We start from the raw sequence: 17,239 nt of genomic DNA on the forward strand, positions 1-17,239 counted from the left end.
ATACGTCTATATTACATTATGTTACGTTACATTATGCTACATTATGTTATGTTACGTTACGTTACATTATGTTATGTTATGTTAAGTTATGTTTTATTACATTACGTTATTTTACATTATGTTACCTTATGTTACAATAAGTTACCATTACGTTAAGATAAGTTACATTTCATTACAATAAGTGATGTTTCAACTGAGTGATGTTTCAATTTAATAATGTTTTAGTACAGTAATGTTTCAATACAGTAATGTTTCAGTATAGTGATGTTTCAGTTCAATAATATTTCAGTTTAGTAATATTTCAGTTAAGTAAGGTTTTAGTTTAGTAATGTTTCAGTTCAGTAATGTTTCAGTTTAGTAATGTTTAAGTTTACTAATGCTCCAGTTCAGTAATATTTCAGTTTGGTAATGTTTAAGTTTAGTGACCTTTGAGTTCAGTAACGTTTCAGTTTAGTAATGTATCAATTTAGTAAGATTTCAGTTTAGTATTGTTTCAGTTGAGTAATGTTTCAGTTGAGTAATGTTTTAGTTTAGTAGTATTGTAGTTCAGTGATGTTTCAGTTAAGTGATGTTTCAATTCAGTGATGTTTCGATTCCATGATGTTTCAGTTCAGTGATATTTCGGTTCAGTGATGTTTCAGTTTAGTGATGTTTTAGTTCAGTAATATTTCAGTTCAATGATGTTTTAGTTCAGTAATATTTCAGTTTAGTAATGTTTCAATTCAATAATGTATCAGTTCAGTGATGTTTCAGTTAAGTAATGTTTTAGATGAGTAAGGTTTCAGTTTAATAATATTCCAGTTAAGTGATGTTTCAGTTCAGTTATGTTTCATTTTAGTGATGTTTCAGTTCAGTGATTTTCGGTTCAGTGATATTCAGTTTAGTAATATTTCAGTTCAGTGATGTTTAAGTTCAGTGATGTTTAAGTTCAGTAATGTTTCAGTTTAGTAATATTTCAGTGATGTTTCAGTTTAATAATATTTCAGTTCAGTAATGGTTCAGTTGAGTGATGTTTCAGTTTAGTAACATTTCAGTTTAGTAATGTTTCAGTTTAGTAATGTTTCACTTGAGTGATATTTCAGTTTAGTAATGTTTCAGTTTAGTAATGTTTGAGTTCAGTAATGTTTGAGTTCAGTGATGTTTCAGTTCAGTAATATTTCACTTTAGTAATATTTCAGTTCAGTGATGTTTTATTTTAGTAATGTTTCAGTTCTGTAATGTTTCAGTTGAGTGATGTTTCAATTTAGCAACGTTTTTAGTAATGCTTCAGTTTAGTATCAGTTAAGTGATGTTTCAGTTCAGTAATGTTTCAGTTCAGTAATATTTTAGTTTAGTAATATTTGAGTTCAGTAATATTTCAGTTCAATGATGTTTCAGTTTAGTGATGTCTTAGTTCAGTAATGTTTCAGTTCAGTGATGTTTCAGTTGAGTAATGTTTCAGTTAGTGATGTTTTAGTTCAGTAATATTGTAGTTCAGTAATGTTACAGTTAAGTAAGGTTCCAATTTAGTAATGTTTCGGTTCAGTAATGTTACAGTTAAGTAAGGTTCCAATTTAGTAATATTTCGGTTCAGTAATATTTCAATTTAGTAATGTTTCAGTTTACTAATGTTTCAATTTAGTAATATATCAGTTTGATAATGTTTAAGTTCAGTAATGTTTGAGTTCAGTGATCTTTGAGTTCAGTGATGTTACAGTTTAGTAATGTTTCAATTTAGTAATGTTTCAGTTTAGTATTGTTTCAGTTGAGTAATGTTTCAGTTTAGTAGTATTTCAGTTTATTGATGTTTCAGTTCAATAATGTTTCAATTCAATAATGTTTCAGTTCAATAATGTTTCAGTTGAGTGATGTTTCGGTTCAGTGATGTTTCGATTCAGAGATGTTTCAGTTTAGTGATGTTTCAGTTCAGTAATATTTCAGTTCAGTGATGTTTTAGTTCAGTAATATTTCAATTCATTAATGTTTCAGCTTAGTAATGTTTCAATTCGGTAATGTTTCAGTTCAGTGATGTTTCAGTTCAGTAATGTTTCGGTTGAGTAAGGTTTTAGTTTAGTAATATTTCAGTTTAGTGATGTTTCAGTTAAGTGATGTTTCAGTTCAGTGATGTTTTAGTTCAATGATATTTCGGTTCAGTGATATTTCAGTTCAGTGATGTTTTAGTTTAATGATATTTTTGTTCAGTGATATTTTAGTTCAGTAATATTTCAGTTCAGTGATGTTTCAGTTCAGTAATGTTTCAGTTCAGTGATGTTTCAGTTTAATGATGTTTTAGTTCAGTAATGTTTCAGTTCAATAATGTTCCAACTTAGTAATGTTTCAATTCGGTAATGTTTCAGTTCAGGGTTGTTTTAGTTCATTAATGTTTCGGTTGAGTATAGTTTCAGTTCTCAGTGCTGTTTTAGTTAAGTGATGTTTCAGTTTAGTGCTATTTCGGTTCAGTGATGTTTCAGTTCAGTGATATTTCAGTTTAGTGATGTTTCAGTTTAATCATGTTTTGATTCAGTGATATTCAGTTTAGTAATATTTCAGTTCAGTGATGTTTTAGTTTAATAATGTTTTAGTTTAGTAATATTTCAATTAAGTGATGTTTTAGTTCAGTAACGTTCAATTCAGTAATGTTTTAGTTCATTAATATTTTAGTTGAATGATGTTTCAGTTTAGTAATGTTTCAGTTCAGTAATGTTTCAGTTCACTAATGTTTTAGTTCAGTGATGTTTCAGTTTAATGATGTTTCGATTCAATGATGTTTCCGTCCAGTGATGTTTCAGTTCGGTGATGTTTCAGTTCAGTGATGTTTCAGTTTAGTAATATTTTAGTTTAGTAATATTTCAGTTCAGTAATGTTTCAGCTGAGTAATGTTTCAATTCGGAAATGTTTCAGTTTAGTGATGTTTTAGTTCAGTAATGTTTCAGGTTAGTAAGGTTTCTGTTTAGTAATATTTCAGTTCAGTGTTGTTTCAGTTAAGTGATGTTTCAGTTCAGTGATGTTTTAGTTCAGTGATATTTCGGTTCAGTGATGTTTTAGTTCAATGATGTTTCAATTCAGTGATGTTTCAGTTCAATCATGTTTTGATTCATTGATATTCAGTTTAGTAATATTTCAGTTCAGTGATGTTTTAGTTCAATAAAGTTTTAGTTTAGTAATATTTCAGTCCAGTGATGTTTCAGTTCAGTAACGTTCAGTTCAGTAATGTTTCAGTTCATTAATGTTTTAGTTGAATGATGTTTCAGTTTAGTAATGTTTCAGTTCAGTAATGTTTCAGTTGAGTGATATTTGAGTTCAGTTATGTTTAAGTTCAGTAATATTTCAGTTCAGTAATATTTGAGTTTAGTCATATTTCAGTTCCGTAATGTTTTAGTTTAGTAATCTTTTAGTTCAGTAATGTTTCAGTTCAGTGACGTTTTAGTTCATTAATGTTTCAATTTAGTAATATTTCACTTCAGTGATGTTTTAGTTCAGTAATGTTTTAGTTTAGTAATGTTTCAGTTTAGTAACGTTTCAGTTCAGTGATATTTCAGTTCAGTGATGTTTCAGTTCAGTGATGTTTCAGTTCTGTAATGTTTCAGTTTAGTAATGTTTGAAGTTAGTAATGTTTTAGTTCAGTAATGTTTCAGTTGAGTGATGTTTGAGTTCAGTTATGTTTGAAGTCAGTAATATTTCAGTTCAGTAATATTTGAGTTTAGTAATCTTTCAGTTCAATAATGTTTTAGTTTAGTAATCTTTGAGTTCAGTAATGTTTCAGTTCTGTGATGTTTCAGTTGAGTAATATTTCAGTTCAGTGATGTTTCAGTTCAGTGATATTTCAGTTTAGTGATATTTCAGTTCAGTAATATTTCAGTTCAGTGATGTTTTAGTTCAATAATATTTCAGTTCAGTAATGTTTCAGTTCAGTAATATTTTAGTTTAGTAATCTTTTAGTTCAGTAATGTTTCAATTCAGTGATGTTTCAGTTCAGTGATATTTCAGTTCAGTGATGTTTCAGTTTAGTGATGTTTCAATTCAGTAATATTTCAGTTCAGTGATGTTTTAGTTTAGTAATATTTCAGTTTAGTGATGTTTCAGTTTAGTGATGTTTCAGTTTAGTTATGTTTCAGTTGAGTAAGGTTTCAGTTTAGTAATATTTCAGTTAAGTGATGTTTAAGTTTAGTAATTTTTTAGTTCAGTGATGTCCGGTTCAATGATGTTTTGGTTCAGTGATATTCAGTTTAGTAATATTTCAGTTTAGTGGTGTTTCAGTTCAGTAATGTTTTAGTTTAGTAATATTTCAGTTCAGTGATGTTTCAGTTCAGTAATATTTCAGTTCAATGATGTTTTAGTTCAGTAATATTTTAGTTCAGTAATATTTCAGTCCAGTAATGTTTCTATTTAGTAATATTTCAATTCGTTAATATTTCAGTTTAGTGAGGTTTCAGTTCAGTAATGTTTCAATTGAGTAATGTTTCAGTTTAGTAGTATTTCACTTTAGTGATGTTTTATTTCAGTAATATTTCAGTTTAGTAATATTTCATTTCAATAATGTTTCAGTTGAGTAATGTTTCAGATTAGTGATATTCAATTTAGCAATATTTCATTTTAGTGACATTTCAGTTCAGTAATGTTTCAGTTTAGTAATATTTCAGTCTAGTGGTGTTTTAGTTCAGTGGTGTTTCAGTTTAGTAATGTTTCAGTTCAGTAATATTTTAGTTCAGTAATGTTTCAGTTTAGTAATGTTTCAGGTTAGTAATATTTCAATTCAGTAATGTGTCAGTTGAGTGATATTTCAGTTCAGTAATGTTTCAATTGAGTGATGTTTTAGTTCAGTAATATTTTAGTCTAGTAACCTTTCAGTTCAGTAATGTTTCAGCTCAGTGATGTTTCAGTTTCGTAATGTTTCAGTTCAGTAATATTTGAGTTTAGTGATATTTTAGTTTAGTAATGTTTCAGTTCAGTAATGTTTTAGTTCAGTGATGTTTCAGTTCAGTGATGTTTCAATTCAAAATATTTCAGTTCAGTGATGTTTCAGTTCAGTAATGTGTCTTTTCAATGATGTTTGAGTTCCGTAAAGTTTTATGTTCAGTGATATTTACATTACGTTACATTACGTTTGTGTGAGGATATAAATCAATTGCATGAAGGGAGTAGTATTTAATACGACATCTAAATGGATGACATTAGATAGTTATTATTGTCATTAGTGTGGCATTGGAATATATGAATTATAGAGATTGTAAGTTTAATGATTGTTTATAAATAAATGAATGCTTAAAAAAATAAATAAAAAATTAAAGATTTAGAAATTGATCTTGGAATCCTAATGATTTACAAATGCAAAAAGAATCATGAGCCCCCTGATCTTTCATTATTTGGTGTATTAAGCCCTCGATCTTTAATTTAGACACATTGAACCCCTGATCTTTCATTATTTGGTGTATTAAGCCCTCGATCTTTCATTTAGACACATTGAGCCCTTGATCTTTCATATATGGATGTATTAGGTCCTTCCATAAATCAATTCACATATTAGTGTATTAAGGGCCTGTTTGGTTCAACTAGAAGTGATCAACGATCGGTTCGGTCTGAAAACCGAACCAAACCGAAACAACTGAATACCGAATAACACCTAAAATAAAAACGAACCTAACCGATTTATATTAACAAACCGAACCGAACCGATTATTTCGGTTCGGTTCAGTTTGGTATTCGTTTTCATCATTTATAAAAATAAATTATTAATTAATTATTATTTTATATTATATTTAAAATATGTACATTAAAATTTTATGATCCTAAATTTAAATAATCACCCGTACTACTAACTAAATTCATGAATATTATTAAACATTTAAAGGTAATTACTTACTATATATTTTTTAAAGTAATTACTTCAATTAGTACGTTACAATTATCGGTTAGGTTCATTTTTATTTTAGGTGTTATTCGGTATTCGGTTATTTCGGTTCGGTTCGGTTCAGTTTTCAGACCAAACCGATCATTGAACACTCATAGTTGAACCAAACAGGCCTTTTTTTTTTGAAGAGAACCAAACATGCCCTTAATACATCCATATGTGAATTGATTTATGGAAGGGTCTAATACACCCATATATGAAAGATTAAGGGCTCAATGTATTTAAATGAAAGATCGAGGGCTTAATGCACCAAATAATGAAAGATCAGGGGTTCAATGTGTCTAAATGAAAGATCGAGGGCTTAATACACCAAACAATGAAAGATCAAGGGTCTCAAGATGCTTTTTGCCATTTACAAATTGAGCTTGCAATCCTAGAAATTTATAAATTAAGCTTACAATTCTAAGGTAATAAATAGGGGGACAACACTATTAATTATAACATCATTAATGTTGTATTTGGTTATCATAAATAATATTGTACATTCTCAATGTCAAGCTATTCGTGTTCCCAATGAACAATCATTTATTAAGATTTAATGCATATAACATTGTTTAGACGAATATAAAATTACTTAAAAGAAGACGTCTTCTTATGTAAAATAAAAACATTCGGGAAAAAAATTATTTCTTGTAAGTTGGTTATATCTTGAGGAAAAAGAAAACGTTTTTCAAAACACAATATTCCAAGTTACAACTGACATGTCATCAGGTAAAACCCTTTTTAATATTAAATATCAACTTAAATTATGGACCATTAGATCTTGATCCAATGGATATTAATCGCTCACCACCCATGGAGATAATTTAGTGCTCACCATTAAAACCAACCCCATGTATATATATATATATATATGGGATTTTAGAATAAAACTTATTTCGATGGAAATAATGTTTGGTCCCGTTTGTTTGAGAGAAAATATTGTGTTCTGGAAAATTTTATACAGGAAAAATATTGTGTAGAAAAACACTACACCATATATGGTCTGTTGCAACATCGAACAAGTGTTGGCTAAAGTCATTATTGTGTTGCTAAAGATGTTTAGGCAACATGTTTTGTCAAAAAATGGTGTTGCTTTTTTGCTTGTTGCCAATTTCATATTTAGCAACATGTTTTCACATTTTTTGCAACACTGATACAAGTGTTGCTTTAATATAAGTGGCAACACTTGCCTATCCTATGGCAACTATAATGAAAGTGTTGCCAAACCATAAAACTGTTAACATTATTATCGAATAAAATATTGAGCAACACTTTTGAACTTTTTTGCAACATGTTTTTATGCAACATTATTTTTTAGATGCAACTCTTTTTATATAGATTTGCAACACTTTTTAATCTAACATTTTTTATTTTAAGCAATTCTTTCATATACAGTTTGCAACATTTTTAATTTAACACTTTTTAAGCAACTTTTTTACATTATATTCATATCAAAACTTTTTCTTTGAAAATTTAACAGTTTTTTTATTGTAAACCTTAATATATGCAATATGGTCTTTAACATGTGCAACACTAAAAAAAATTAAAAGACTTTTTCTAATTTAAATAATAGCATAACAAATTCTTAATTGAAATTACAAATCCATGGTCAATATGTTAATAATAAAATTTAAAATTCTCAAATGATCCAAAACACATAATAAAGTTATAATGTAATTAACTTATTCTTCAAACTCAGTAGCTTTCTCATTTTCATTTGAAATATCACCATATATATCCTCAATAGCAATGTTGAGATTAGGATTAAGTTCTACCAATTTGTTTATGGCCAATGTCAAGATCTTCCTCACTTTTTGATCCACTTCTTGTTTCATTTTCTCCTCCACTGCTCCTTCAATTTGGGTCACTTTCTCCTCCATTTCTTCCCGCAATTGGTTTTTTTATCTTTGCCAATTCCTCTCCATAGGTATTAGAAACATTGTGACAATGTCATTGACGATTATGACATTTTTTTACAAGGACACCGCACTTCGTTCCCTACGGCAGAATTAGCAAATATATTTCCTAGAAAAACATTCACCCCATTGAGATATTCATCACTATACTTTGGCAGTTCTAGCCACATCTTATCTTGATCATCCATGACTGCATCATTAATCTAATAATACAAGAAAAATCACGAATTAATATTCAAAGAAACACAGTTGATGGTAGTGAATAGAAGCAGCCTTTCTACCTTCCGATAGACAGCAGTTAAGAAATATGTGATAAGCAACAACTGCTGCCTTTTTATAGGCAGCAGTAAGCAAGAGCTACTGCCATTACATGGCAGCAGATAATATAAAAGGAGGGGGAAAAATTCTAACATAGAAATGAAAGAATCTTCTCCGTTAGTGTGACAAAAAAAAGAGCCAACAAAATTCTAATAGGAAGTACTTTTCTCATTTCAGTAAGTATGGAAAAAGTGACACCTAACTCACTTAAGAATTCTCTTTTTAGTAAGCATAAATCTAATTGTTACTGAATAATAATGATAATATGCAAGGATGTGGTATAAGTATTTCTCTTTTTAACATGTAAACATGACTATATTAGATGGTTATACAATATTGTTAACTGCATGTGTAGCTAGTGCTTTAATGTAAACAAATCTATGGTTTTTAGGAAAATATCAATTTAGGCTCCACGTAAAAAATAGCACCAATATATGCCTAATGTTTAAAAAAGGTACCAATTTAGGCCACGATAATAGATTAACGGAGTAATATCAATGACGTGTCCAATCTATTATCGAGGCCTAAATTGATACCCTTTTTAAACGTCAAGCCTATATTGGTGCTATTTTGTACGTGGAGCCTAAATTGATACTTTTCCAAAAACCTAAGCCTATTTTGGTACCTTATCCCAAAAGAAAAAAAAAGCTAAAATGGTAATATAATAGTTATTCTAAATTAGAGAACATGCTTTGAAATGGAATTTGAAACCAGATTGCGGATGTGACAAATAGTTGACATATAGTGATTGTGATAAAAACATGGAAATGAAACTATTGCACAACAGAACATGAAAAAATAAGATGGTGGCTCATTGATCTTATCCATTTGATATGATCTTATTGTGTGTAGTTTGGTAGAACTAATGGAATTTGACTCTTTCATTGGGACAAGGTATGAGAGAGATAACAAGGCTAATTTTAAAGCACACTAGACGTGAAATGCCAACAACAATAATGAAGACTAAAGGTCAAAGCAAATGAGGGGTATATTAGTATTTGAGTTGTTTAATTCGTCCACAGATACGAAGAACAGGAAAAGGTATATCAGATTTGTAACTGTACAATCCACCAAAGAATACCACACATTAAGATAGATAATTTCAACTAGGTCCATAAAGAGTAAAACCATTTCAAAATCAATATATCCTAATCCAAACCATAGCATAAAGAGATGTTAAATAAGTTTTACTGGCAAGCCAAAATATTTCTGATCTGTATCAAGAGGATAAAACCAGTTGAACAGAGAATGCTATTAGGCCCTTGAAATATGAAAGCATTTGAAAAGTAGGACTTAAGCATGATTTGTGCTCAGGAAGTTTTTTCTGTCACCACTAATTAATGCAAATTTCTGAAATCAGTCACCAAATTATGCATAATGCCGTTATGAAAGGAGTTTAGCAGACAAGTACAACACCACAACTGTCTCAAAGCATGAAAAATATTATGAGGCTCATTCTCAAATATATATAAGTTTTGAGTTTGCTAAATAATCCAAACAAGGTTGATAATTGCAGCAGTTCAAAGAGCCCAATTTAGGTTTACTTAAATTGATGATCTACAGCTTTTAAGAGCAAATCATGAAACATACCATTGAGAGGAAGATGCTATTGTGCCTCTTTACTACAAAAGCTACCTCAAAGAATGATAGTGTTGAAAATAAAAATAAAAAAATTCAATTATGATGTTTAGAAAACTCTTACTCATGTTGCAAACAGATTCAAACAAAATGGCTAAAATGGAATATAGTCTTGCTGTCATTAAGAATAAACTACTCAAGCTGGTCTTGTTTTTTCTTAAAGTCTTAAACAAAAGGAAACTAAAGAAACAGGAAATAGGAAACAGAGGAACCAGATTGAAGTACCAGGAACTTGCAAACAGATAATTGAAAACTTGTTTTTTACCATGCCATGTAACATTTAAGAATGTGAGCCTATAGAAATAAACGATATGGTGTCATTCTGCTCCTTATATTGAATAAATATGTGAATTATTCTCCTAATAAGACAAAAATATAGAGAAGCATCATGCATAATAAGAAAAGGAAAAAAGGACAAAAGCAAGCAAGAACCATGCACACTTTACGTACTTGGTTCTCAAACTCTTAACATATATAAATATACTCGTGATATCAGAAAACAAAAACCAGTTTCATGTATTTTAAATTTAAAGAGAAGCACAACCGTTGTATATAAGCATCTTTGGTATTATGCAAGATGGATGAATAAATAACATGATTCGTTAGACAATCAGGTAATCACAAGAAGGAGTGATGATTTAGAACAATGATATCATAGGACTAAAATTATTATTAACTAAGGCTGGCTAGAGTTTAAAACAGTGAACAATGTGAGCACCCAGAATTAAATTGTAAATGCCAAATGGCAGGGATATCCACAAGGAATCATCTGCACAACTGAAACTAATTTTCATATATACCTTTTCACTCTCAATCTCCTTCCTCGGTTGTTTCATTTCTAACTCAAGTTCTTCAATTTTCTGAATGCATAGTTGGAATACAAATATCAGGGCCAGGTATCTATTCACAAGATAAACAAAGTCAGGGCAAGAAGATACTTAAATTATAAAATGTCCAAACAAGCATGAAAAAGTATCATTACTTTTCTTCCATTTGTACAGGCCGGTTGCTCTTCAGTAACTCGAGAAAATTTCCATTCACATTGCTCCCATATGCGTGCAGTCCATCTGCTTAAGAGCCGGAACCCCTCAATAACCATCTCATATATGTTTCCCTTGACTTCTTTGTACCATTCGACATTTAGACCATCTATTGACTTCAACGATTGCAGTTGTATAGACAAGTTAAAATGCAAGAAAGTTTACATCAGACTCTTGTAAAACAAAGAGGCTTCAACCATATGGCCCTCGAAAAAGGTAATCTTTTATTGTTCATTAGACTTTAGGAATCATAAGAAATTAATAGAGGCAAACCCAAAATCCTTGAACAAACAAATAGAAACATAACTACACAAATCAGCAGAAACCCAAAATCCTTTAGGAACGAATTAATCCTCCAAACAAAACCCAAAATCAAACCAATAACCAAGCAAATAATCAAACTAAACCCTAAATCAGCAAGCATATCAACACAAACGAAACCCAAATCCTTCAAACGAAGGAATAATCGGAAAAACCCAAATTAATTGAAACACGATCAAAACCCACATTACCTCTTTTCAGTTGCCTCTGCTGTTACAATCGAAACACGAACCAAACACCTCCCACTCAGAGCACGAACGAAACACCTCCCACTATCACATATTCGAACACAGACGGAACCTCCAACTGGAACCAAACTATTGCAGACGAAAATGGGAAATGGATCTAGGTTAGAGTGCTGGAATGGTCTGCGCAAGGTTGGAGATTCTTCCTTCCATTATGGTGCTCTAATCTAAAGAGGTAGAGGAGAAACAAAAGAGCAGGATGGAGAGAAATTGGGAGGATATCAACGATGAATTGGACTGGCTACCTATGGTGGTGAATAGCAGAAACTGTTGTAGGGGAGGTAGTGGGTCGGAGATGGTGTGAACGTCTAGATTAGATCAAGCAATGGACAACCATGTGGCATAAAGTGAAAAATTGGAGGGAAGGCTAAATCTGTAACCCTTGAAAATTTGGGGAAAATTTTGGGGGGGAGGGAAGGGCGGTAAAAAAACCGAGAAAAGCAACAAATAACGAGTGAAACTTTTAATGAGTGTATTTTTTACGCACATTAAAATTCCATTTTTTTGTAGTGCGACCTGAAAATAAAATATTTTAAGAATTAATGATATTCTAAACAATTTTAATCTTTGAGACTTTTTGTTTTGAAGCCATTTAGGTATTGTTTGGTTAGGAGAGAGAAACTGGACTTTGGAGAGAGATGACTCTAAAAATTGAGATTTTAGAAAATAAAAAATATGGTTTCATGATAAATGTTTGTCTGAACAACTTCAATTCTTGAATATTTTCATTTTATGGTTGTCAATAGTCATTTTGATGAATTAGTTAAAGTTTAGTTGCCACATGTGTAATAAAATGTAAAATTCAGTAGCTTTTATGTTACATTTAAAATTTCAATGGTGATACTGTGAAATTGGTAAAGTTCAGTAGCCAATGGTGTAATTTACCCATTTTTATTTTCTATGAGTTTTAAAAAAAATATGAGAGATTCAAAACAGTGTCCTTTTAAATTTATTAGAAGGAATAAAATTATTTACACAAAAAGTGTTTCAATTTTGATACATTCGCTTGCAACATTTCACAATTAGTGTTTAAAAATATCAGATTATGTGATATGACATGTCTTTTGCAACATTTTATAAATTATGTTGCAAAAGATCCAAAAGATCATAAAAATTGCAACACATTTCAGGCAACACATGTAGTTTAGGTTGCAATAGACTATTTATGGTGTAGTGAAATAAAATATTTTTCTGTGTTTGGCAACAACACTGGAAAATATTTTACGGTGTTTGACTACAACACTGAAAAATATTTTCCAACCACTAAAAACGTGAAAACACAAAAAAAAATGTGAAATTTTGTTAAAAACACAAAAAGTAAAAAAAAAATATTAAAAACATGGAAAAAAAGTGGAAAACCACGAAAATGTGAAAAAAAAAAATGTTAAAAACACGAAAAACTTTTTTTCACATTTTTGGCATTTTTTGTACGTTTTCTCGTGTTATTAACGTTATTGTGTTTGTTTGCATTTTTTCTTAATTTTTTTCGTGTTTTCACTTTTAGTATTTTCGGTTTTCCCCTTTTTCACGTTTTCTTTTTTTTTCGCGTTGTTTATTTTCGCATTTTGTTACTTTTTCGTGTTATTAACGTTTTCATGTTTTTCGTATTTTTTCACGTTTTTGTGTTTTTTATGTTTTCGTGTTTTGTTTATATTTTTCGTCTTTTCATGTTTATCGCGTTTTTCACTTATTGTCACGTTTTTGTGTTTTAGTATTTTTCGCGTTTTCGTGTTTTTTTTTTATTTTCACGTTTTTGTATAATTTGTGTTTTCTCACTTTTTCGCGTTGTTCATGTTTTTTGCATTTTCAAGTGTTTGCTTTTTTTTTTTGCGTTTTTGTGTTTTTCACGTTTTTTCACATTTTCATGTTTTTTTTGCGGGGTTTTTTCCATATTTTCGTGTTTTGTAACATTTTCACGTTATTCATATTTTTTCGTGTTCCATATTTTTATATTTTTACATTTTTTAACGTTTTCCCCTTTTTTCTTTAGACGCGTATGTTTTAGGGAAAATGTTTTACCATTTAGCATCAAAATCAAAGAGGAGTGTTTTAATATCTAAGGATATTTAAGGATTTTGTTTAATATCTAGGAAGATAAGATTTTATTATTTACTTGGTATTTCAAGGTGTCTTCTATGTTTACTTTATTTTGATAAAGTAAGCTTTAATTTGTTTTTTCTACCATTGGATGAGCTTACTTTGTCAAAGTTCATCACCATCCAATGGTGGAAAAAACAAAGTAAGACTTACTTTGTTAAAAATAAAGTAAGCATAGTTTAACCCGGTATTTCAAATACATTTTAAAAGGTGGAGAGACTATAGTTACTTTTAAAGTAACCATTATTTTGTATGTTTGGATGATGAGGTATAAAACTAATATCATACGATATCATGCTTTTATACTTCTTCCTTTGATGTTTCATGTTTATACTTTCACATTTAAAAGGATTAAGGTGTAAAAATACCTTTAACGTTGGCATCCAAGATAAATTTTACCTACAACTTTTAAAATATTGTAATTTTTCATAATTTTAGCAGCCAAGAGTAATTTTACCCCAGCATTGGCAAGTTGGGCCAATTTCAGACATAATGATAAAATACATATATTTTGTTTTGGTTCTAAAAAAATTTCACATTTTTGTGATCTAATAATGCAATTGAAGATTAATATTTTTAAATTCGACGAAATATTAGATTTTTTTATTCAACTTGTATAATTATAAATTTTTTTAAAAAAAATTCCAAGTTTATTCGTATCTTTGTGACTTGTTATTAACGAGTGATAAAATGACATATATGTGAAGTGTGTAGACAGGGCCATCTTAAACATTTTTGAATGAACAAAAAAAAATTGGATCATATTCATTAAAAAATTAATACTTTCATATAATAATAATGTTTTTATAAAATGAAACACCAAAATAGATTTAATTTGATTTTTAGCATTATAAATATAATTAAATAATTAAATTAGATATTGTATAATAACAATAAAAAAATGAAGTCCCTTATAACTCTTAAAGCGTTAATTTTCTGGATAAATTAACATTCATTTAATTTTTCATATAATAATTAATAACAATAATTTATTTAGATTTATATAATAAAATAAACTGAACCCTTACTCCCCTCTGTGTAGATAACAAAATTGAATGTGGTGTTATATGCGTGAAACTTGTCTTTTCCTAAAAAAGGTTTGCCAATACTCAATTGCATCATGCACTACTGGAATCAACATTTTTTAATTATATGATCATGTATATTTTATTTTATGAAACAGCTTCATTGACATGCTTAATTCATTTCATTCCATATATTAATTTTCTTTTGCTATATAATAAATATTCTTTCCAACTAATTCAGTTTATTTTCTTTCATAAATCTCATATATTCTCATTGAAATAATCATGTTCAAATAATTCCACATTAAAAAAAAAAATGAAAGTAGAAGTAGAGATTACATCCGAAGAATATATCAAGCCCTCCTCTCCAACACCTCAACACCTTCGCCATCTTCATTATTCCTTCCTTGATCAACTCCAACCTCATAGTTTTGTGCCTCTTCTTCATTTTTACTCTCCGAAACCCAGCATTAACACCTCCGAAACGTGCAACATTTTGAAGAAATCATTATCAAAAGTTTTAACAATATTTTACCCACTCGCTGGCCGTGTTAATAACACGGCCTACATAGACTGTAACGACCAAGGCATCCTCTTCATCGAAGCCAAAACTAATTGTCAAATCTCCGAAATACTCCGAAACAAGAATCCTTATAACAACAGCGATTTCATTCCTTGTCAGCAGCTCGAAAAAGCCGGTGATTTGGCAGCTTTTGCGCAGGTTACTTTGTTTAAATGCGGCGGATTAGTGATTTCATTTTCAATGTCACATAAGATTGGGGATGGTTTATCTATGTTTACATTCCTCCAAAGCTGGGGTGCTGTTACTGCTACTGGAATAACTCATATCATTAAAGTTCCTCCTTTTGGTTCCACTTCCCTTTTTCCACCCATTGATTTTTCGGGGTCGGATCCCACCACACAGATTATGAAGGAAAACCCGGAAAAGGTAATTATGAATTCATTGTATCGTGTCAGTCGAGTTATCATTATAAATCGTATTTCTGTGTTAAAAATTGACATTCATAATGAACTATCAAGTACCAAGTATTGATACATTCAAGTTTACATTTAGTTAAGAAAAGGCCCCTCCCGAACATAATTTTATTTCAAGAAATTCATTAAACTTTTCTTTCTATTTTAATAAATTTATTACGGTTATTTCACACTTAAAAAAAAATTCACATAAATAGTGACATATCAGCCACATTGGTAATGATTGGCTTTAAATATTATATTACAGCCACATGACAAAAAAAAAACAATTATATTTGTTAGGTACTTAATTCAATAGGTGACCGGCGAAAACTATTTTTTTTGTCACGTAATTTATCATATTAAAAATAAAAGAGTTAATTTTAACGTGGTTATCACCTTACTATTTTTGTTATTTTTTCCTATTAATTGATGGGAATGACTTTACTAATTAAAAGTAAAGTTTTATAATTTTATTGAAATAAAATAAGGTTCAGTTACTTTTTGAAACTGATCTCGAACTTTAGTGACCATATATACAATTTAAACATAAATACGACAAATTGGAAGATTTTGTGATGCGGAGAGAAATATAAAAGAAAGAATAGCAGAGAATTTGAGAAATATTTGAACGTAAAATTCCTCCCCTCTCGTGGATGTAAACATGAAATGGTTGAACCACGTAAATTTATTTATGTTGCTTATTTAGTTTCTTTTTATTTTTTTCGATTAATTCATATAAGTCGATTTTCAGGTAGTCACGAAGTTGTTTATGTTCGATGCTACAACATTATCAGCTCTTAAAACAAAATATAACAGCAGTGACAGATCCAGGACTAACTGGTCGCGTGTGGAGGCTCTAGTTAGCTTTATATGGAGTCGGTTTACAACCACCATTAAAGCGGACAAGAATAGGCGTTACCGGCTACTGCAAGCAGTGAACCTCCGGGGAAGAATGGAACCGCCATTGCCTATGTTATCATTTGGAAATTATGCCATAGGTAATGTTGAAGACATGAATAATGAAGATGATGATGGAATTGTGAAAAGAGTTGCAGATTCAACAAGAAATGTAAAGGTAGAGTATATAAAAATGCTTCAGAACAAGGAAGAACAATCGAAATACTTCAAGAGAGTAATTGAGGACTTTAGTAGAGAAGACGTGGTTACGTTTAGTTTGAGTAGCGTGCAATATTTTCCAGTATATGAAACAGATTTTGGATGGGGAAAACCTTTATGGGTTGCAACAACTCCTGCGCCTCGTGAGAATCTTGCTTTGTTATTTCCAACTAAAGATAGATTGGGGATTGAAGCTTGGGTTTGTTTAAAGGAGGAAGATATGGCTGTTTTTGAGCTTCACAATTACCTTGTTTCTTCAACTCAACAAAACATCAATCCTCCTTTTGTTTCTCCAAATTTGAAATTGCCTACTATTCATTCACGGTTGTGATTATATGATATGATAAACTAATCAATATTAGATTATCTTAATTTAAGAGGTTTATGGTTCAAATTCTGATAACATCATTTGTTATTGAATTTCAATACATTAAGTAGAATCATCTTATAATGCAAATGTTTCGAGTAAATTACACCAATGGTGTCTGAATTATACCCTAACTCACACTTTGGTATCTGAATTAAATTTTGTTACAAAAATATACATGAACTAATGATAACCGGACAATTTAATCTATTTTACCGGTGACTGACGGTGAACTCAAAAGTTGACCAAAATTAATTAAATTTCAGGACCCACAATATACTGAACTAATATATAATTACAAAAATACCC

General features: G+C 30.0%; 1 protein-coding gene across 1 annotated transcript; it reads left to right on the top strand.

Moving 5' to 3' along the window:
- The first annotated feature begins 14,773 nt into the window (after nt 1-14,773).
- LOC136203920 (stemmadenine O-acetyltransferase-like) lies at nt 14,774-16,935 on the top strand. Its single transcript, XM_065995141.1, has 2 exons — nt 14,774-15,418; nt 16,199-16,935. The coding sequence occupies exons 1-2, from the start codon at nt 14,786-14,788 to the stop codon at nt 16,892-16,894; spliced, it is 1,329 nt and encodes a 442-aa protein (XP_065851213.1). The 5' UTR covers nt 14,774-14,785; the 3' UTR covers nt 16,895-16,935.
- Nucleotides 16,936-17,239: the final 304 nt, after the last annotated feature.

This window comes from Euphorbia lathyris, chromosome 8 (genome assembly GCF_963576675.1).
Source record: "Euphorbia lathyris chromosome 8, ddEupLath1.1, whole genome shotgun sequence".
NCBI lineage: Eukaryota > Viridiplantae > Streptophyta > Magnoliopsida > Malpighiales > Euphorbiaceae > Euphorbia > Euphorbia lathyris.

What these genes read in the sequence shown, in the direction of transcription:
- LOC136203920 (XM_065995141.1), top strand. Translation starts at nt 14,786, where the DNA reads ATGAAAGTAGAAGTAGAGATTACATCCGAAGAATATATCAAGCCCTCC. An exon ending in TGAAGGAAAACCCGGAAAAG is followed by an intron (nt 15,419 to 16,198) that starts GTAATTATGAAT and finishes GTCGATTTTCAG; the next exon opens with GTAGTCACGAAGTTGTTTAT.